Here is a 23,156-nt window from a genome sequence, read left to right on the forward strand (position 1 = left end):
CCTGGTCCCTCTGTCACACCCCATGGTGGAGACATGGTCCCCAGTACCAGATTAGTATGCAAGATCTACCAGTAGTCTCATGTACAAAAGAATAATTCTCCCTCCCAGAGCTAGCGATTAACTGCCAACAGCCACCCCTGGCCTAGAGAGAACCTCCCCAACCTATGCTGGAATTTAGGTTGGATTGATCTTGTTCACTCAGCCACAGCTTGAGCGACATAAGTGCCACACCATGCCAAGTCTAAAAGTTTGTGTTTCACAGCCCTGGCCCTCCCCTTTCACACATGGACAGTGACAAGTAGGCTTCGTGGGTGGGGTGGTTTGTATGCACTTGGTCCCCGGAGACTCATATATTTGAATGTTTGGTCCTCAGTTTGTGGAAGTGTTTGGGAAGGATTGGGAAGTGTGGACTTTTTGAAGGAAGTAAGTCAGTTGGGGTGGGCTTTGAGGTTTCAAAACCCCACAGCATTCCCAGTTAGCGTGTCTCTGTCTCTGTCTCTCTCTGTCTCTCCCTACCTCTGGCTCGTTTGTCTGTGTGTCTGTGTCTCTGTATGTCTCTCTCTCTCTCTCTCTCTCTCTCTCTCTCTCTCTCTCTCTCTCTGTGTGTGTGTGTGTGTGTGTGTGTGTGTGTGTGTGATTTTGGATTAGATGTAAGCTCTCAGCTACTGCTCTAGTGCTTGCCTGTTGCCATGCTCCCAGCCATGATGGTCAAGGACTCAAACCCTCTGGCACTGTGAGCTCCAATTAAACTCTTTCTTTTACAAGTTGCCCTGGTCATGGTGTTTTATCACAGCAAAAGAAAAGTAACTGAGGCAGTGAGTTATTAGAAAGATGGGGTGGATTATGAAGTTGGATGGGGAGTCAGAAGGAAAAATTGGAGGTATAAATGACCATGTTTAATTGTATATATGCATGAAAATTCTTTTAAATTAATTTTAAAAATTAGTGTGAGGCTACCTTGGCAAAGTTCTGAGAAGAGCTAATGAGAATTCATGGGGCTGGTAAGCTCACTCTAAGGATGTGTGTCATTCACAGGAGGAGACCAGGAAGGACCTCTGCACTATGGCAGATGGGACAGAAAGGACGCTGGTGGCAGTGGCAAGGAGTAGGCTCTGGAGGCAGCGGAGGCTCTTGCTTCTCCTCCAGCCTCCAGCTCTCTGCCTCACGATTTCCTCAGCTCTAAAGGAGGCTCTCCCGTCCAGTCCTGTGAGCCCTCCAAAAGGCTTGTTTGACAGTACCCGGTCCCATGCTAGCAAACTGTATTTTCGTTTCATTTCTAAGAATAACTTAGGGAGCAGCAACCTACTGTTTTGGTTATAGAGTTTTAGCTTTAGAGAAAGAATGAAAACAACTCCAAGGTTTCTTTTTCAAAGTTTTGAGTCCACATTCTACCCTGGAAGGTGCCTGGCTTCCCTTAATCACAAAGCCCGCTGGAATCACTTGACTATGAAAACCCAGGCATGACCTTACTGCATGGTTAAGTGGCAGAGGCCCGTGGTGGGCCTGGCAGGAGTTCAGGTGTTTCTGGCCTGATTCCTGGGAATTTACACATGAGAGAAAAGACTAACCTCGTGAACTACAACACTGAGAAAGAGGCGGCAGCTCTGGCCCGTGATGCTGTGTCCACCTATGTGGTCTCTCTGCTTAATATTCCACAGTGACTGGTCACTCTGAGGTCTCTGGCCCTGTGTGAACATGTATGCAGGTCCTTCCCCTGATCAAGCTAGGTTAATGCTGTCCCATACTCAAGGTCTGGCCGTTCTCCTTTCATGTTACAAAAGCAAATGGGAACAGAAATAACCCATCAGTTGTTTAGACCCAGAGTGGCCAACAATAATAAATAATCAGCAGCAGAAAGGCTGAGGTCAAGGTCTTCATTCATTGGAGTCCATTCAAGAATTCGTAACTCTCTCCTCTGAGTTAATTTTTCACATCTTGTTTGGATCCTCGGAGTTCTTGCTTCCAAAGCAAGGCCATCCGATTTCTTGTTTCACATGTTTTTCTTGTTGGCGTGCCAGACGTGCTAGACAGCGGGGCTTCTTTCTGCAGATGGATAATGACGGTTCCTCCCCCCCACCCCCATGAAATTTGTATTTCAAAGAGTCATAGCCGGTCGAGTGTTTGAATGGTCCTCTTCCCTTGCACGCTGTATTAACTATGTTAATTGCTGTGGACAACAAAACATATGCCAGTGAACTTAAATCTCATTTATTGGAAAGATACAAGCCGGTTCTGACGAGGCTTAAAAGAGGGTTGGAGGCGGGCGTACAAGTTCAACAGGAAACAAGGGAGGCAAGGTGTAGCTCAAGGAAGTGACTTCTGGGTCTTCAAACCTCCTGTGGCCAACTCCGATGACCACAGGACCGTAATGCTCTTGTGAAACCCTCAAAACTCAGAGCTGTCGATGGGAGCGTTAGTCACCAACATAAGGCCACTTGAACATCTGTAGATCATGGGAATGTGTAATCAGGGGCCCACAGCTTAAAGACTAGAGGGGTTAGCTGCCCCTTCTCATCTGTCATGGGGTTGCCTGAGCCAAGGAGCTGAAAGAGATGACTGTCCATTGCACGAGGACTCCCAGGCTTCTCCACATCTTCCTCTAATGAGCTGGCCAGTTAGAGACTGGCCACTGCAGTGACTTCATTTTGCCCAGAGCTTATAGCTTATAGATAACTTATCTCTGTTATCACCTTCATCTCATCATTACCATCCTTGGCCGATTCACCCCGCCTCCGGCTCTTCTGCCATTGCCATACTCCCAAACACCCTCCCCTTCTCTCCCTGTCTTTGACTGGTCCACTTTCGATGCCAAGGACAAACCGCTACCAGAGGAGTCTGGATTCCCCACCCACACTCAGTGGCTACGCCTCACGCTCTGTTCATTCAGCCACAGCTGTCCACATGTTCACCAGGCCCCACCAGCAACTGTTCCCTGTCACGTGTCCATCCATTGTGCTTTCTCTGATGGCACTTTCCCACGCACGTACAGATACACTGCGATAATTACCATCTTCAAAAAAATCATGTCCACAGTCCACTTCCCCAGTAGCACATATCCTGTTTGTCTACTCCATTTTACTGAAAGAAACACCTCCAGATGCCCCTCTGTGCTCACCTCCAGATCCCCCTCTGTGCTCACCTCCAGATCCCCCTCTGTGCTCACCTCCAGGTCCCCCTCTGTGCTCACCTCCAGATCCCACTCTGTACTCACCTCCAGATCCCCCTCTGTGTTCACCTCCAGATCCCACTCTGTGCTCACCTCCAGATCCCCCTCTGTACTCACCTCCAGATCCCCCTCTGTGCTCACCTCCAGATCCCCCTGTGCTCACCTCCAGGTCCCCCTGTACTCACCTCCAAATGCCCCTCTGTGCTCACCTCCAGATCCCCCTCTGTGCTCACCTCCAGATCCCCCTGTGCTCACCTCCAGATCCCCCTCTGTGCTCACCTCCAGATCCCCCCCTGTACTCACCTCCAGATCCCCCTCTGTGCTCACCTTCAGATCCCCCCTGTACTCACCTCCAGATCCCCCTCTGTGCTCACCTCCAGATCCCCCTCTGTGCTCACCTCCAGATCCCCCCCCCGTACTCACCTCCAGATCCCCCTCTGTGCTCACCTCCAGATCCCCCTCTGTGCTCACCTCCAGATCTCCCTGTGCTCACCTCCAGGTCCCCCCCTGTACTCACCTCCAGATCCCCCTCTGTGCTCACCTCCAGATCCCCCTCTGTGCTCACCTCCAGATCCCCCTCTGTGCTCACCTCCAGATCCCCCCCTGTGCTCACCTCCAGATCCCCCTCTGTGCTCACCTCCAGATCCCCCTCTGTGCTCACCTCCAGATCCCCCTCTGTGCTCACCTCCAGATCCCCCTGTGCTCACCTGCAGATACCCCTCTGTGCTCACCTCCAGATCCCCCTCTGTGCTCTCTGTTCTAATATCATTCCCTCCCTCCAATCCAGCTTTCAACCATGACTTGCTCTGTCTATGTCAACGCTGCTTCAACTGTGGGTCACAACCTGATACAGGGGTTTATAGCTGAATGTGGGGATTGCAAGACCTGGCAGTGGTGGGTGTCTGAACTCACTATACCTAAAACCTAACTCAGAAATAAGGTACTCTGGCAGCCCTCACCCACGCTGTGCTGCCTAATGTCCTCTAGTCCCGCCAGTGTGAACCTGGCACCATGCATGCACTCACCCTCCAGGTGCAGAATTCTACCTGAGCGTTCGTTCACGATCACAGGGCCACTCTTTCTTACAGACTGCATCTGCCTGGGTGTCCACACTCACAGGGCCACTCTTACAGACTGCAGCACTTTTACTGTACACACCACGTTTTCTGCATGAAACAAAATGATTTCATTATAAGAAATAAAGATTTGTAATAATCTTCTACCATCATTATTATATATCAATTGAGTATATATTTTAAGCTATTTAAACAGTATGTTTTACCCTTTGAGTCTTTCACACTTGCATACAATGTATCGAGTTACTCCTTTCTTTCTCTCAATCTTGTAAACCCGCCTATAGTGCCCAGCTCCTCCCAGTTTTATTTTCTCTTTTTTAATGACCCGCTGAATCGAATTTATGGCGGAATACCCATGAGTTACGGGCAGCACGAGTTAGCATGTATATGGATTGTTGTGCTGCTCAGGTAACCACAGCCATGTCTTAAGTATAAAAACTTGCTTCAGCCTTCGAAAAACATTCAATTTATATGTATACCAAAAACTATCTTAAAATATAGCTATTATTTGTCACCAGTAAATATTTGATCTATCTACTTGTTTTAAATACTTATTTATCCAGGGTCAGGTAAAAATTTGTCAGACATTGTACTGGCTAGTTTTGTGTCAACTTGACACAGCTGGAGTTATCACAGAGAAAGGAGCTTCAGTTGAGGAAATGCCTCCATGAGATCCAGCTGTAAGGCATTTTCTCAATTAGTGATGAAGGGGGAAAGGCCCCTGTGGGTGGGACCATCTCTGGGCTAGTAGTCTTGGTTCTTAAGAGAGCAGGCTGAGCAAGCCAGTAAAGAACATCCCTCCATGGCTTCTGCATCAGCTCCTGCTTTCTGACCTGCTTGAGTTCCAGTCCTGACATCCTTTGGTGATGAATAGCAATGTGGAAGTGTAAGCCCAATAAACCCTTTCCTCCCCAACTTGCTTCTTGGTCATGATGTTTGTGCAGGAATAGAAACCCTGACTAAGACAGACATGGTACTCATCGGTTTTAATTGTCAACTTGATATCATTTAGAATCAGCTGGGAAGAACGTGCCAGTGAGGGTTTGTCTAGATCAGGCTGGTCTGTTGGCGTGTCTGTGGGGGATTATCTTGACTATATTAATCAAGATGGGAAGACCTGGCCCACTGTTCAAGGTGCTATTATCTGGATGTAGGTTCTGGTATAAGGGAAGGTTCTGAGCTGAATAATAACCATGCATGCATTTCATATCTCTCTGCTGTTAACTGGGGACATGGTGTGTGTTCTTTTAAGTTTTTTGCCTGTAACCTGGAATTGTGATCTGAAATAAACGGTCGGTCCTATAAGTGGCTTTTTGGGGATATTTTATCACAGCAATAGGAATGAAACTCGGATAGGCATAAGAGAAACAAGCAGAATGAACCTTAGAAGCCCTGCTCTATGTGACTATCACCAGTAATCAGTTCTAATTCCTCATGCTATTTTGACCTATCTGCCATGCTGGACAACCCTGACATCCTCCCTTGGAGAAGGCCACACATGGCCATTCTGTGCCATCACCCTGGTTTCTTCCTACATGCCTAGCAATACCCATTTCCTCCTGGCTTCAGATTCTAAATGAGAAAGCTCTCCTCCTTCTCCACTCATCCCCTGGGTCCTTCGTGTTTATCCCAGAGGTAGATCTGCAGCCCAAATGCCTCCTGTATGCCCCAGCTCCAGTATCAACAAGTATGTCTCCTACAAAATGCAACAGTATCTTCTTGTCTCCTCCTTCTCTGCCCACAGTCTTTCCCACCTCAGTAAATGGCAGCCCTAAATGCAGCTGTCGGACCCCCAAGCCCTGGAGCTACCCTTGGCTGCTCCCCTGTTAACATCCCTCATCTAACGCATGACGTTACAGTTGGCACAACCTTCGAAACATATCTCCACTGTGCACTTTGTACTATAATAGCTGGCCCTGCCTGGCCTGACCTTTCACCTGCAGGCGACTCCTTATAAACTTCTCCCAAGAGTGCTCTGTAGACTATCTACATTGCATGTAGTAGGAGCCTCTTCCTGATATGGGCCCCAAGAGTCACTGCTTCTCAGCTGAGAGCAGGTCAGGGCTCCTGTCCGTATCACATCTACACTAAGGTGTCCATGGTGATACTCCAGGACCTACAGACTCTGCCAGCTCCATTTTCTTTTCCTCTTGGAGTTCATCTCCCCTCAACCCACTCAGTCCTCTCTGGCCTCCATTCTCTTCTTTGAACATGCCAGATCTGTGCCTATCACAGGGCAAGCCCTTGGTAAGGCCTCCATTCTGTGTGTCCTGTTCTCCTTCTCCCAAGTTTCTAGGGAGAGGTTGACTCCTCAGTGAGGCTCCCTCCCAGACTACTGTATTGGGAATTGCAGCCCACTCCTCCAAACCACTTCCTACCCTCCAAGGTTATGTGTATTCACTTAGTGTGAGCATTTTCCATGTCCCTGAAGTTTTGGTGTGAACATTTTCTATGTCCCTGAAGTTACATGCTACTTCATGTGAGCATTTTCTATCTCCCTCATGTTACATGCTACTGTTGCCGGTGTCTTGCTTTCTTTTCCTGTTGTTAAGATAAAAACTCTCTAACCAAAGAAGCTTGAGGGAGAAGGGGTTGATTTTGGCTAGCACTTCCAGATTATGGTCAGTCATGACAGGAAGTCTCAGCAGCAAGCTTTAGAGAGATGGCTCATTGCATCTGCATTAAGAAGCAGAGGGGGGTCTGAAATCCCTCCCCAGGGAAGAGTTCCACCCACAGTGAAGACATCTTCCCACCTCAGTTAACACCCCACACAGGCGTGTCCAGAGGTCATCTCCCAGGCAGTTCCAGATTCTGTCCCATGGACTATTAACACTAACCTTTTCATCCAGCCCAGGATGAGAAAAACACAGGGTTCGCTCAAAAGAGCGGAATGAATGAATTTCACGTAAAGCTTTTTAAATGTCTTCAGCTTTCCAAGTTTGGTGTGTAGACTTTCTTACGAGCCACTCAACAATCTAGTAAGTTCAAAACATAGAACCCCCTTGTTATAGGGGGGGGAAAGGCCCACGGGTACTGATACCCTGTGGCCTTGTGCCTAATGAATGGGGCTCCTGAGTGTCACAGCTGTGCTCCTGTTTCCCTGACACCTCCACACTACCGCCTGGCACTCCTGTCACATTACTGTAAGGGTAAGGAGAGTAACCAATGTTTGGTTTCCTTTGCAGTGTTGACGAGAAAACCCCACACCTGGCTTTGGGGGCTGTGAAAAATATCTCTCTAAACATCTCCATCTCCAACCTTGGAGACGACGCCTATGATGCCAACGTGTCCTTTAATGTCTCCAGGGAACTTTTCTTCATCAACATGTGGCAGAAGGTAAGGAGCCGTTTCCCATCTGAGCTGCTTGCTGACATGTTTCGTAGCAAAGACGGGGCAATGAGTCTGCAAACGTCATTCCTTCATAAGAGCTTGGAATTACTAGAGATTGGCTTTCATCCTGGCCTGAGAAGGTTGCTGGTACAGCCAAGCAGCAGCCATAAATACATACCTTGGAGAATATCTATCCTATGCCCTGCTCCATCCCTTTCCTCTGAGCAGCTACAACTGTTAGCGCCATTATACACATGTTCTATAGAACTTCAGTTTTGTGTCAGTGGTTGTTAAAGACAAGTATAAACGGATCCCTGATCGTCGTGATCGCTATCACTAACAACACACTCTGTGCTCTCTGTCACAAGGTCATCTGTGTCAGCTGATACCTTGCTGTATTTATATATGTATTCCTGCCATATTCAAGGGAATTGAGAAAATTGGAAGATTATATGAAATGAGTGAGCTTTAGTAGAGCCGATTAGTTTATTCAAGTGATAGCATGACTCCAAAAGAAAAAGGGAACTAAGCTAGTGCTTTCTCTTTCCCCTGATGCCCTGCAATGCAACCACCGCTGTGAGAGAGGAGGGCAGGCCCTGGGCAGGATAGACCCTGTTCTAAGGCCCTGGGCAGGACAGACCCTGTTCTAAGGCCCTGGGCAGGACAGACCCTGTTCTAAGGCCCTGGGCAGGATAGACCCTGTTCTAAGGCCCTGGGCAGCATAGACCCTGCTCTACCCGGTTGTTGCAACCAGTTATTTGGACGTTTGCAATTTTTTCCCTGTAAACAGTGCTCAGCCCACTGAGCTGGTGTTCATGTGGACCTTAGTCACTTTATGATGAAAACCTTCACCCTGGTCCTCAGCACACGGGCACCCCACGATGCACATTTGTGCAGGTGAACTGCCCATTGAGGTTATGGGAGACAGGGGGAGTTAGTCATGAATTCTAGTCGAAGGCTGTGGTCACTAGAGGACAGTGTACTTGAGAAGGTCACAAGACTGAGTCTGTAGCTATCATAGTGGCCATGGGGACAGTGAGTGTGCCTCAGCTTGGTCTCTTTACTACTAAGCCATAACCTATAGCCTAGAGACCCCTGGGTCTCATCCTGGCAGAAAGCTGGCACGATATCATGGTGCCTCATGGTGACTGTGAACATGAGTGGGATTGGAACCGGGCATAGAGACACCACACTGCTTTGGACCATCCCGGAGAGCAGACCAGTGACAGAAATAAGGATGCCCCTCCTGTGACAATCATACTTCAAGGTTCTGCTAGGGATATAAACAGTTTGCAATCTAACTGCACCTAGACGGTAGGTAGTGATAGGTGACCAAGGGACCTCACCTGTTCTGTAGCATGGGCGATACATGGCCCATGTACTAGGCCCTGTAGGAGTCTTACAAAAAAGTTCTAAAGCACAAAACCAAGAAAAGCCTAATTCAAGATGAAATAACATTTAAAAGCTTATTATCAGAGAAAAAATACATTGTTCAGAGTATATTGTCCTTAGTATCCCGCTTTACCGAGAGGGTAACCTCAGGAGACCCTTGTGAGGGAGTGAGGAAGCTAAGACAACGAAGAAAGGAAGAGTGACCATAGGGGAGGGGCCACTTGGTCTTCTCAGATCTCTGAGAACCTCAGATCTGTTCCTCTCAAGGTTGAGGAGGGTGCTAGAGAATTTTCCCACAAGCTTCTGTCTTCCACTCTAAAAAGAAAGAGAGAGAGAGAGTTCAGAAATTAGCTCTTGAGTATACTAGCCTTCCATAGCTACACCCCTACTTCCTGTCCAATACAACAGTATAGTAATGAGAAATAAACACTAGCTGAGACAGGGCTGGAGGGGCTTAGCTATCAAGAATGCTTACTGCTCTTATAGAACACCCACATGGTGGCTCGACCATCCGCAGCACCAGTTCCAGGGGATTCCACTTTGACCCCTCTGAAATTATACACACATATGCACACACTCAGATACGTACACATACCCAGAAAATAAAATATTTTAAAAACTTTAAGCTTAAACAAAAACAAATTTATAGATAACTCGTTTCAGTTAAACTTGGGTATAGAACAGTTACCAGCACAGTAGATACATAATTCAGAAGAATAATTCAAAGTAAGTCTTCTGGGGCTGGAGAGGTGGCTCAGCAGTTAGAGCATTGGGCCTTCTTCCAGAGGACCCAAGTTCAATTCCCCATGGTGGCCCGCAACTACCTGAAACCCATTCCGAGACAATCTGTTGCCTTTTTCTGGTCTCTGTGGGCACCAAGCATGCAGACAGAATGCCCATATATAAAAAAATAAAATTATATATATATATATATATATATATATATATATATATACTAAGCCTTCTGATCTCAGCAATAGCAGTGACAATTTAAGAATTAGCTAGGTTGTCTCCCTCCTCCTGCCTCACGATCTTCAGGATGGAGTTAGGACTCCTCAGCTATTCCCACAAAGCCATCCTGAGCCTGATCCTTCCCCAGACCCGCAGCTCTCTGTGCCTGTCGTACACACACTTGAATCAGTACCGGTTCATGACTGAAGCCACTGCTACAGAGACAGCCCTTCCTCCCACCGCCATTCAGAGAACATTGCCCTGAAATCTCAGCTCATGTCTGTCATCTTCTCTGGCTTCTTGCCTGGCTGCACAGGACTTGTTTGGATATCAGTTACCAAATGTGCCTGTTAGGTCACAGTCACTGCAGGTGACAGAGATAAATAAGGTATAGTTCCTGTTCCCAGGATGCTCCCAGCCTCATAGGAATGTCATCAAATAATTAATAATTAAGGTAGGATACCAACTGCCCTGCAGACCTGCTGAGAAGTTCCCATGAAGTGTTGATAATAGCTACTCTCAGGTTGTTAAAATCTTGGGGAGGTCATGTGCCTTTGAAGGTGTGATCTGGTCCCCTCTTGCTTCCTTCCTCTCTGCTTCTCATCTGTCACAAGGGTTGACCACTCCCTATGCCCCGTGCTCCTGGTGCTGTAATGTTCAGCCCAAGTACAAGGAAACAAGCAGCCATTGGCTGAACAGGCTCAGGGTTGGCTCAGAAGAGTGTGCCCCGAGTTGCATCAGGCCTAGTATCCTAAGCTTGTGAGGATTCCTGGCCACTTAGTGCCTCACGTGATGGTAAGGAGTAGTGTGGGAAGAATACCTGAGCTTTGAATTCAAAGACTGGCCTCGGCTCATGTGTACACCTTCATGGGATTGATTCGTTCCAGAACATGGTGGAAACAGACAGGAGCTCGAAAGAATAAACTTTAACCTCGGTGCAAGGGAGGTCTGAGCCTGAGTTTGGGCACCAAGGGTAGCACCCATTGGCCATGAAATTACAGAGGCAGCTGTACCAAGAGCAAAGGCACCGTAGCAGAGAGCCTTTCTGCACTAGCGCCTGTCGCTGTGAACTAATGCTCAAGATGGCAGCTTGAAGAGGGGAATTCCTTACGTTGTTGCATTGTCTCGGACAGCTCAGCTCATGGTTGGTTGTTCCCATGGACTTGGGCTGAATATGTTGGCATTAGGATCACGTGGCTTAGAAGGTTGTCAACCCTCACGACAGACATGAAACAGAGGGTAAGGAAGGGAGAGGGAACCAGATATCACCTCCAAAGCTACCCTCAATGGTACCCCCTCTCACGACCACCTTCCTCTAGCTAAGTGCCACTTCCAAATCTTCTACCACCTCAAAAATGGCTACCAGCTGGGTGCCAGTCCTTCACCACACAAGTCTGAGGAGGACATTTTATTTTCTAACCATGTGGTAGTTTGGGTGTTTGAACACTTGGTCCTCAGAGGGTGGTGGCTTTTGGGGAAGTCGTGGAAATTTTAGGAAGTGCAGCCTTACTGAAAAAGTGTGCCACTGGGGACAAGATTTGAAGGTTTATATCCTTGTCCCATTTCCTGCTTGTTCTCTCTGCTTGCTGTGTGTGGAAGAAACAGGATGAGCCAGCTCCCTGTTCCTGCTTCCTATTGCCAATTCCCCCCACCCCTGCCATGATGGACTCTCTTTCTTTCCAACCATAAGTCAGAATTAACCCTTACTCTCTTGAGTTGCTTGAAGTTACGGCATATTACCACAGTAACAAAGAGTGACTGATACAAGCCACGACACTCATAGATCCAAGGTTTGCAAGCCTGAGATGCCATCTTGCTCTGTGTCTCCAGATGCCAACTGGGAGGCAAGGAGCTGAGGACATTCAGTTTATTTGGAAATTGGGAGAGGATGAAGGGAAAGTAAGCTGAGAGACCAGCCACCACGGTGGAGGAGGGGCTTAGCCATGGCTCTCCGGAAACAGTAGAGAAATAAATATACCCGAGGGATGAAGAAGCAGAAATTCAGGTGCTCCCTAAGGCAGCAGTTCTCAATCTCTGGGTCATGACCCCTTCGGGGTCCGATGACCCTTTCACAGGGGTCACCTAAGACCATTGGGAAGCACAGATATTTACATTACAATTCATAACAGTAGCAAAATTATAGTTATAAAATATTAATGAGATAATCTTATGATTGGGGGTCACCACAACATAAGGAACTGTATTAAAGGGTCGCAGCGTTAGAAGGCTGAAACCACAGCTTGAAGGCTTAGGGTGGGGCCCTCCTGGGAGGCCATTCACCAACACGTCTGAACTATCATGAACATATCAGCGCAGCCTCTGTCATTCAGGAAACTGTCCCTCAGGTGAAGAGATCTAGATGCTGGCAGTGGGAAGCTGGCGGAGCACCAGACAGATGTGAGCCACATTTGCAGGCTCCTTGGTACCCGCCACTGAACCTCTCACTTTCTAGGCTCCCAGAAGTTGTAACTTAGAGTTCTGGTTGAAGAGCACTTCACAGTTCCAGGAGTTGGGCAAGGCAGGCGTGTGCATAGATGAAGGTGTCCAGATGTGGAACAGAACGTGGTAGACTCTGTGGGAGATGGGGGTTCTGATGTCACCCGTGGGTCAGCCACCTCAGCAGCCCAGTGACTGAAGTAGCAGCGTGAACCAGTGCTGCGAGATTTTATTTTTCAATAAAACCCAGAATTTTTATGTTACTTTGGCAGCTAATTAAAATGTTTTCTGAGTGTCGTATAAGCCAAACAAAACATGTTCCCTGATCACATCCAGCCTGGGGCCACCGGCCTAGCCTTCTAGCCTAGCTGTTCCCTATGTGTGCCAGCTCCATGCTCTAACCTGCCTGTCTGCCACATGGCTTGGCATTTCTGGTCAAACTTTTTCCACATCCTTGGTGCGTCTCATATCCAACCGTTGGCCACAGATAAACTAGCTAAATAGCTAAACTAGCATTTGGATAGTGTGTGTGTGTGTGTGTGTGTGTGTGTGTGTGTGTGTGTGTGATTGTGTGTATGTGATTATATGTGTGATTGTGTATGTGATTGTGTATATAAGCATGTGACTGTATGATTATATATGTGTGATTGTATGTTATTGTGTATGTGTGATTGTATGTAAGTGTATTGTAATTGTGTGTGAGTCTGTGATTATATGTGTGATTGTGTATGATTATGTATGTGATTGTGTGTGATAGTGTGTGGTAATTGTGTGTGATGCATGTGATTGTGTATGATTTGTGTGATTGTATGTGATCATGTATGTAATTGTGTGTATGATTGTCTATGTGTGATTGTATGTGTGTGTGTATGTGTGTGATTGTCTATATGTGTTTAGGGGATGAAAGGGAATAGAAAAGTCAGCCCAAATGTAGCACCCATGTCATTTTTAACGCTAGTGACTTTTAGGCTAAAGTTTGTTCTCCGGAGTGATGGTGGAGGCAGCTGAGGCAGAGTTTATATTCACACAGAGAGTAAAATGATAGGCGTGGAGTATGGCGTGGAGGGCAGTGAGCTGTGGTGGCTAACACAGCAGAGCTGACATTTCAGCTTTCTCTCTGCTGATCAGTGTGCCCTGGGTCCAGGGTACCAAAGTCTTCACTACAATGCCGGGGTGTGCTAAGAATTGAACGAGGCCTACGCCAAGTATGTGTATAATGTGCCCCTACTGTGGTAGACCCCCAACTCCCACCATGTGCAGTACACACTGTAGAGATCCATCTGTCCTCAGTGTTCTGCTGGTCCCCACCTTCTGATAGTTCAGCTTATGATTTGTCTGACTTTATGATGATGCAAAAGCCAGACACTTTCAGCAGAAACTGTGCTCTGGGTTTGAACTTGGATCTTTTACTGGGATACCGCACAATACTCTTGGAATGCTAGGCATCTGTGGTGCCATCTTACAGGAAGGGTCATCAAACCAGAAAAATTGGAAGATTTGGTGATGGGAATGTTGGAAGACGGGCACATGAGGGAGGATGGGTGGTCCTGGGCTCATGGGAGAGGGCCAGACTCCACCCACCACACTCCACACAGCTTGTCCAAGCATGGCCAAGATGCTGAGAGCTGGAGTTCACAACCTGTTGTTGACAGTCACTGAGATGGGCCGTGGAGTTAGTAATGGCTCCATCTTCAATCACCATGAGAGACTGAGATGAGGGGACAGATTCTGTGTCCTTTACTCCTCCGTGACAAAGCCTGATGAGGGTCACAGTAGCCTATCAGGGAAGCTCATTTTTGCGGTTTCTGAGAAGTGAATGGTTTGAATATCTAATCAGGCTGGGTCTCCAAGCTGGGCTTTGGGGTCTTTGTAAACTACCAGCTCGGCTTTCTTTTTTATAGCAAGTGGCATCAAGGACTGGAGAGATTGTTTTTTCTGTAAAGTGAGTCTTCCCACTAATGTCTACCTCTACCGCAGAATGGGTATTCTGTTTCTCTCAGGAATCTCTCTTCTCACTTTCAAGGCAAGCCGATTAAGACGGCGCCAGATGATAAACTGACCAGCTTTCTAGCTGATCTGAGGAAGGATGTGGACCCTTGACGTGTTTTCATAGCTTTATATCCGAGGGAGTAGCTGACCTTTCCTCGGGCAGAAGGCTCAATGCAGGAACCCGGCATGGCTGTGCATGTGAACACAGAGAGATGTGTCAGTGGCGCTGAGGAGTCAGGCATTGCCAGGGCTGAAGTACACCTATCCTTCTGTACGCGAGCGAAAGCACAAATCCTTCCTCAGTAGCCGCTCCCATAGCAGCAGACTTCATTCCCGTTGTGCTCCGCTATCTCCGGTGTCTCTTATCAAGTTAATAGACGCCCCCAGTAAAACGCAATCCTCAGATGTTTATAGTCACCGTGGCCTGGCCATTAAAATGATGAATGAACTCACTGCTCACCTTGTAAGAGAGCCCTGCAGGGGAAATCAATCCTTAGAACATAGTAAGTCTTTTCCGCTCCTTGCCTGCCTTTAATCTCGTGCCCTGAGCACCCTGGTGACTTTACCTTGAACTTCCTGCGTGATGCCAGGCAGTGGTTCTCACCTGGCCCTGGTCCAGGTACTGCTCTTACCCTGCATCCTCCCGGTGCTCACTTCCTGTTTCAGTTGCTTCTGAGGGCCCTACCGTTTATCCATAATAGGCTAAGAGAAAGTGGAGAGGAGCAGGTACCACACCCCACCCCCGACCCTGAGGCCAGGGTGGTAATCCTCCAGTACCATACCTGTCACTCCTGCCTGAGCGCCGGCACCAGAGAGGTAGCAACTGGACTGAAGGCCCCTAAGATGGCTGGCCCTTCTGGTGTCCAGGAAGAGATGGAGAACCCCAGGTGTCCGTTTCTAATCACAGCGTGGCCTGTGTTCCGAGGCAAAGCTCAGCTTTCATTGGCATGAAAAGCTTCATTTGTGTATTCATGGCATCTGAAGGGAAGGCTGCAGTCTAGCTAGAGAAATATCAATAAAGCTATAACTGCGGCAAGACTCGGTTTAGACTACTTCCCACCACCGTGCCACGGGCATATCTGTGAGAGGGATTTAGAAAGTGCACATTAAAACGTCTGGACCCTGCCTTCAGGGTCTAGATGCTTCTTCTTCTTCTAAAAGAGAAAGGTGGAGCCTGCCTGGCTTTTAAATCTTTTTCGCCAGACAACAGAGTACCTTTAGGGAGAGAAGGGAGGAAGGAGGAAGTGAAGGAGGGAGGAAAGCAAGCCATGAAAGGAAATTGCTAAACTGAGACAAAAGACAACATAAAAAAATAAATAAAACATTAGAAACTAAATCTGGGAGATGGCCTGGTGGGTAAAACAGTTGCTGAGCAAGCCTGGCGATCTAGTTTGGGTCTCCAGAGCCCGAATGTCAGTGGAAGGGGAGAACAGATTCCATCCACAAAATTAGCTTCTGACCTCACATCACACACACGCACACGCACACGCACATGCACACGCACACGCACACGCACACGCACACACACACACATCATGCACACATAGTAATGAGGAGTACGGAGCCTGGCTGTGTGCTTAAGAGAGCTTGCTGTTCTTGCAGAGGACCAAAGTTCTGTCCCTAGCACCCACATCAGGCAGCCCCCAATGACCTGCAACTCCAGCTCCAAGGGCTCTGACTCCCCCTGCTGGCCTGCATGTGCATCTACACTCAGGTGTTCACACACAATTTGAAAAGAATAAAATTTTTGGAAGTCAGAAAAAAAGTTGGTAGTTCCTGAGGGGTGTGTCTGTCCACAGGAGAGATGCTCATGGTAAAACAGGGCAGGGCACAATCTCAGGCAAGGGCCCCCAAACCTTAGCTCTCAGCTTGATCTTGCAGGGAAAGCACCAGCTCCATTCCCTCCCGTCTTAAAAGAAGTTACACTTCTGACCTACAAACAGCTGGTTTAGAGCCACTTTGGAAACTGTTAAAACCTGCAGTCCTTTCTACCCCAGAGGATGTGATGTGGACAGGATGGGCCCAGGAATCAAAAGCAAGTCTCAAAAGATGGAAGCTATTGTGGACAACAGGGAGCCCACATAAACTTGCTGGTGGGCATATAAACTAGCCAGCCTAGCCTCTATGGAGATCAGTGTGGATGGAGGTTTCTCAGAAAGTAGACACAGATCCACTAGATCTAATGTATAACTCAGGCCTACGTGACCCCTGGTGTTCATCCAAAGGTGTCCATGTCAATGCATCACAGGGATAGCGTATCCATGTTTACTGCAACACTGTTCATAACAGACAAGATGCTGAGCCAGCCTAGCTGTCCAGCAAGAGAGAAAAAGATAGAGAAAATGTGGTTTTTATACACAACGGAATGCTTTTCAGCCATAGGAATGAAGTCATGTCATTTGCAAGAAACTGGATGCAACTGGAAACAATAATATTAAGCAAATTAAGCCAATATGGAAAAAAGCTTCTCTCTGGATTGTGATTCCTATGGGTTTTTTTTTCCTTCTTATATCTCTTTATTTTTTTTTAAATCTTAAACTCCAGATTTTATTCCCCTCCCATGTTCCTATGTTTTATATAGTCACAGGGAATGAGGTATGTATATATTAAATAAAAGGGGAAGTGAGATTGTCAAAGGGAACAAAGGGGCTGAGGGTAGGAAAATGGGGGAAATGCAGAGAATGTTCAACAAATGCATGGAAGAAATCTAAATGTAAAATAATGGTCTTTGCAATGGAGACCTTGTAGCAGCTTAGCGTGCCATCAGGAAGCAGTGACATATGTTTTGATAGTGGGCACAAAGTTAAGGTGTGCATATGCTAGAAACATACAAGAAATCTGAAACTGAGAGAGAGTTTTGGGACTCCAGATAAAACTCCCAGGACCCACTTAAGGTAGACAAGGTGGGGCTAGGGATGTGGTAGTGTATGTGTGTGTGGGTGAGCACGCGTCCATGCTCATATACATTTCCCCGTGTGTGTGTGTGTGTGTGTGTGTGTGTGTGCGCGCGCGCGCGTGTGTGTGCAGATACAGAAGCCTATACAGAACCCTGAGGTTGGTGACAGCATTCTCCCTCCACCTTGCCCATTGAGTCAGGGTCTCCCAATTGAACCCAATGCTCATGGATGTGGATAATCTAACTAATTATCCTGCTCCAAGGATCCTGTCTCTGCCTTCTGAGAACTAGAATTACAGAGGGCCGACACACCCACCCTGCACTAAACCCAAGCCCTCGTGCTCCCTCCCGAGGCATTTCCTCTATGCAGTGAAGCATCCCCCAATCCCGCATTGCTCCTTTATTTTTCGGTAATACCTGTGACTCTTTAGAGGACTGACTAACCTCAGGCTGACGGAGCTCATTTAGCCGTGGTCATAAACAGCCACACGTGCCAGGACCTGACAGCAACCTCAGGCTGCTGGTGCTGAGGCAGCAAAGCCCAGCACACAATGCAGGCAATCACCGAGGTGCCGTCTCGCTCTGGGATTTGTAACACACACACACACACACACACACACACACACACACTGTATCCTCCCTCCTTTTTACGACTGTCCTTCCTGGAGACATTTCATACAGGTTAGGTTTCTTCATTCATTTGCTTGTCTTTTGTGTGGGTCTTTGGTTCTTTATGACTCCCATGTCAGAGTCGGCTTCTGAGTACCCGAGCCTAAAGCACATCTCTCTCCCCAGGCTTATTTTATTCCAACAGACGCATCGAAAAACCTGACCAATCAAAATGGCTTTGGGGGCGGGAGAGGGGAGTAGGTTGTGTGTGACTTCAATTTTTCCCCCCAAATGATGCTATTTGGTGTGTTTCGCCTTTGTACTATGGCCTGGAGGTCTGGAAGTCTAACCTGTTGATATTTAGCCTGTGAGGTTTGACAAGAACCCAATCTGGTTAAGTCTGAAGTTTTTGATCAATTATTGCTTTCTTTTCTCACAAACTGTTTATACTTGAAATAGTGCTGTGTTTGTGCAACCTTTCTTTTGAGCTTTTAAGGAAACAAACTCTGTTTTTAAAATTTCACCCCCTGAGCATAAGGACTGAAATACGCCGCTGCTATAATTTCTAACGCTTTGCTCCGTGTGTTTGTCTCCGTAATCATAAGCAAGACGCATCTCCCAGTTTCCTCTGCTGTGTGATCTTTGTCAGGTTTGGATATTGGACGTTTGCTAGAATTTTTCTAAAATAAACAGAGAGCCTGCATTCTTTCTGGTAGTCTGAAGGCGTGTAGCTGATATGGCTTCAACACTGGGCAATGGGAAAGACAGCCTTACTGGGTGCTCAGTTTTATGCTACACACTTCGCTCGGCACTAGTTTTGTGGGTTTTTTTTTTTAACACGTTTCAGCCCCACAATAACTCATGTCCACTTGTGAGCTTTGTTTTCCTGAGGAGGAAACCAAGGCTTAAAGCAAGGCACAGCTGCCAAAACTGGGTACTGGGATCCAGGCACTGAGGAGCTGACTTCAGAGGTCTCTGATGCATCTTCTTTGCATAAAGAGGCTAATTTGCATGTCTGATGGTCCTGCTGGCTGCCCACCTGGCTTGTAGCAGTTACCCTCTGGAGAGCCAGGTGCTTAGTGAATGACATCTTTCAGATTACGTCATCCCCCATTTTCCTTGTGTAGGGGGTAGCAGACAGGAAGCACTGATGAATTTTCTGGGGCAGCTGTGTTTTGTCTAAACAAGACTCTCTTTAGTATCCTGGGGGGTACTGGCACAGAGACCTAACCCCTACCAGGCTCCCACTAGAAGAAGCTTTCCTGTGGTGCCCATGTGTTGCTGCGCTGGATTCTGGGAGCTGGCACGACTTCCCTGCCTTTTTAAATGTCTTCTCTGGAACTGATTTGTCCCAAGGTGAACTCAGCGAAAGGAATATCACACTTAAGAGCTTTGCCCCTGAATGGGCCAGGAAGGTGGAAAAACCACACACACTGTCCATTTTCCCTTCTGCCCGTTGAGTTCTAAACAGCTGGAAAAAGTCCTAAGAGGTAGAGTCACTCAGCCCTTCGCGTGTCAGACGCTCGACTGCCTTGCTCTATCCCCAAGCCATCCATCATTTTCCCAACTCGGGTCCAAATATTGTTAGGGAAAAGAAAAAAAAAAAAAGCCCCTAGCTGTATGCCCAAGTCACCTGTAAGAGGCTAGTGGCACACCAGGAACATAGGTGCCTGATGACATGGATCATGTGACAAGCAGAGTCCTATTACTGATACGTAACAGCATCTGGGGGCTCTGCTAGTGATAGACAACAGGGATTCCCATAGGATAGAAACTCATGCTTCCTGTGCATAGGAATATATACCCAATAGTCAAAAGCAGTTCCAACAAAGAAAAGATGGAGTGGATAAAAAAAAAATGGTGTCCTGTTTGCATGGCCCAGAGACAGTACCTTGATGTTCTACAGAACTTACTCCTCCGGCTTTAAGTGCTGAGCTTGAGAGTGGAACTGCCTAGCTTGGTCTGACTGCTATCGCCGCTGCTGTGCTTTCTCATTTATTCAAAAAGAGTGAACTGCACGTTTAATGAGTATTTAAGGTGTGAGATGTATACACAGAATAGACATAAGCTCTGTGGCCACCTCCTCACAAACCCAGTGGAGGATGGGTTTGAAGAAGTGTCTAGGAGTTGTGACTATGGTGAACAGAACAGGCTTGGGGACCCGGGAAAGGTGCCCTGGGAGATGTTCAGGAAAAAGGGGCACTGAGATGAGGAGGGATAAGGGCCGCTGTAGAGAGGGTGGCACAGTAGGTGAGCGAGGGGAGCTGAGACATGGCTGGTGTGTTCGGCAGGGGCCAAACAACATAGGCCTTAGGCGAACACAGTGAAGTGTCCACAGATAAATGGAGGAAGGTGTCGTGTGTGGGTAACAACCTTCATTTTGTCTGAATGTTGGATCCTATCATATTCTTACAAAAATGCCTTCAAAATGTCCTAGGAAATATTTATTATAAAATCCTGGTCCAACTATTAGCTCTGAACAAGGAATGGGAAAAAAAACCAAAAACTAAAAGAAAAGAAAACAACACTAAGACATCGTCTATAGAGGTCTTCAAATGGAGGCCAGGGGGGATATCATCAGAAAATGAACATTAACTATTAAATGAATCCAAGCTTTAAATCTAACCTTTGTCATAACAGAACACATGTTCTATCCAAGCTGAGAGAAGTCTAAAAGGTCACATCTCACAGAAGGAACAGCCACTCATAAAGGGAACGGTCTAGTGTGATCACAGCGCCACAGTTGGGTCAAAGTTCCATCCTCCTTTGAGGAACCCGAGTCTACATAGCCTTTTCGTATTGATTATTGAGGACTGATGTGGAAGAGCCTGTCTCACTGTGAGCAGTGCCAGTCCTGGGCAGTGGTCCTGGGTAGGATAGAAAAACAGGCTGATTACTTCTCTCTCTCCCTCTCTCTCTGTCACTCACACACACACACACACACACACACACACACACACACATTTATTTTTTCTTTTGATGGGAGGATTTGAGCTGGGGGAGAGGGAGGGGAACTACAGGCAGGCTGTAATGTATGAGAGAGGAAAAAAAGTTGAGAGAGAGAGCGATATGGCTGATACTCCAGGGGAAGCCGGCCAGTAAGCAGCCCTCCTCTGTGGCTTCAGTTCCTGCCTCCGGGTTCCTGCCTGGCTTCAGTTCCTGCTCTGACTTCCTTAGGTTATAGACTATGATGTGGAAATGTGAGCTGAAATTAATTCTTTCCTCCCTATCCTGGTGTTTATCACAGCCATAGAAATTCTAAGACAGGCAGGCACCACCAGGTCTGGCTCATGCTAAAAATTTTTAAAGAGGAAAAAAAATCTTTTTCACATAGTTTTATTTGCTTCAAATAAAAATAAAGACGTGCTCCAGTAGTTTACAAATATTAAGGGGGCGATTTCCTGACAAACTCCCTTCCGTTCAAGTGGCCTCTCCCTGACACAGCACACCTTCCCAGGCGCCACATCTGTAGAGCCACTGTACTGTAAGAGCTGATAGTCACGACTTACAAATTAAGCACCATGGTTTAAAGCACAACCTTAGCTATCATTTGTCTTTAGAAACAGCATCTCAGTCCCTGGTCACATTCAGCAACTGATGGCCTGAGGGCACAGGCCACCACCAAGCCCTCCTCGGACTTAGATTTGCCCACAGAGCCTTCTGGAGGGCTGCAGAGGTTCCTGTTACATTCATGCCTTCACATCTGCTCAGAAGTATTCTAGTGAGTACCCCAAAATGCTTTTGCTCGGAGCATCTTGACCTTTCCTTCTGACACAGAGGAAGCGGGTGTCAGTGCTGCAGCAGCCCAGCTGCTCCAGGCACCATTCCTACCTAGCTCTGTCGCGTACTTGCAGAGGCCCCAGAACAGTGAGGTACTTGCACCTGCTTTAGCTCTTTTTGTTCCGAACAATAGAAGAGCCAATCTCCCCTCCTACTGAGTGAACAGAGAAATTGTTGTTCTTCAAAGTGAAAGTCTGAGGTTCGCTTGCCCCCCACCCCCACCCCATGTTTCCTGTTGGACCTCTGAGCTTTCTTGCGATGTGTCCTGTTTTGGCTCCATGTTCAGACAAGTCTGTCCCCTTAGGGTACCGAGATCATAGCCAGGTCACCATGAAGAAGTGCTTTGATTTCACGAAGTTCTAGTAGAAGGAAGTTTCAGAGTCTCCCTGGGATGATTGACATAATAAGCCTGGTCACATGGTCCTGGGTTAGCAGGCTGCGAATGAGATCAAGCACCCCTAGGCTAGTGGGCGGAGCATGGTGGGCTGGGTGTCTGCCGCAGCATCTTTGTCCCATTTACCAGGGAAGAAATTAGACCTCAGAGCTGGCGACACAGCTAAGTCTCACAGCCAGTAGCAGCCGAGCTGGTCCCTTCTGCTGCCCCTGCTCTGCATGTCGGTAAAGGAAGACTTTGTGTCCACCCAGCCCGCACCCAGCCCGCACCCAGCCCGCACCTCAGTGCTGTACCATGTCAGTGCCTGCCCAGCCCTGCCCTACCTGACCATCAGCTTTGGAAGTGATAGGAAAGGAGCAAGGGCCGCCACGGGCAGGAGAGACAACGTCTGCTTCTGCTAAGACAGGAGCCCTGTGAGGAGCTCTGGTCTCCAGACATGGGAGCTGGGGCAATCTGAAAGTTTGCATGGCCTCTCCTCGTCCTGTGCTGCCTGTACATGAGGTTTAAACACTGAGTGCTTTCATGGGGTCAGTATGGAGAGGAGGTGAATGTCTTCTGCTGAGCACACGTTGGGGAGGAGCCCCACCCCCACCCCCCAGGCCCTGCCCTTATCAGAGGACCTGTTGGCAGCTGATGGCTGCTGAGAGAGGGACAGTCACTCTCCTTTGTGGCTGCTAGTAGGTTTCTTATTGATGGCCACAGCCTACACACATGTGAGCAGCACTAAGTAATAGCAAAACAGTACAACTAAAGGCATGGCTCTGGGGGGTGGGAGGGATGTGGTGAGGGGCAGTCGAGGGCCCTGGATGAGGTGGACGGATATGAGCAATACATATTATATAAGGGTGTGGAGCTTAGAATAAAAATATTAGTTTGTTGTTGTTTTGTTTTAATTATCTGCTGGGTTGAGGCCTCCTTCCCTGGAGGCCCTCATCTAGAAGGTTTCAGATGAAGGAACTGCCTTCTGCCTCCAAAGGAAACAGAAGGCAGTGGATGGAGCCACACAGGGAGGAGGAACTCAAAGAGACAGAACCGAAACCCTCTCCTCAGATAAGCAGGCCTTCAGAATGGGGGAGCAGAGACCTCTGGAGTGGGTGGTGCTTTCAGCCCTATTCATGAAGCCATGGCAGGGGAAGA

The 23,156-nt window shown here is 47.7% G+C and overlaps 1 protein-coding gene across 3 annotated transcripts in view; it reads left to right on the top strand.

Moving 5' to 3' along the window:
* Itga9 (integrin alpha 9) overlaps nucleotides 1-23,156 on the top strand; it is a 294,295-nt gene that overhangs the window by 193,029 nt on the left and 78,110 nt on the right. For all 3 annotated transcript variants that reach the window (NM_133721.2, XM_006511918.4, NM_001113514.1), the window contains one exon: nucleotides 7,428-7,578. In NM_133721.2, coding sequence (NP_598482.2) covers nucleotides 7,428-7,578 — 151 coding nt within the window. The remainder of the gene's footprint in view (nucleotides 1-7,427; nucleotides 7,579-23,156) is intronic.

The sequence above is a fragment of the Mus musculus genome, chromosome 9, assembly GCF_000001635.26.
Source record: "Mus musculus strain C57BL/6J chromosome 9, GRCm38.p6 C57BL/6J".
Lineage (NCBI taxonomy): Eukaryota > Metazoa > Chordata > Mammalia > Rodentia > Muridae > Mus > Mus musculus.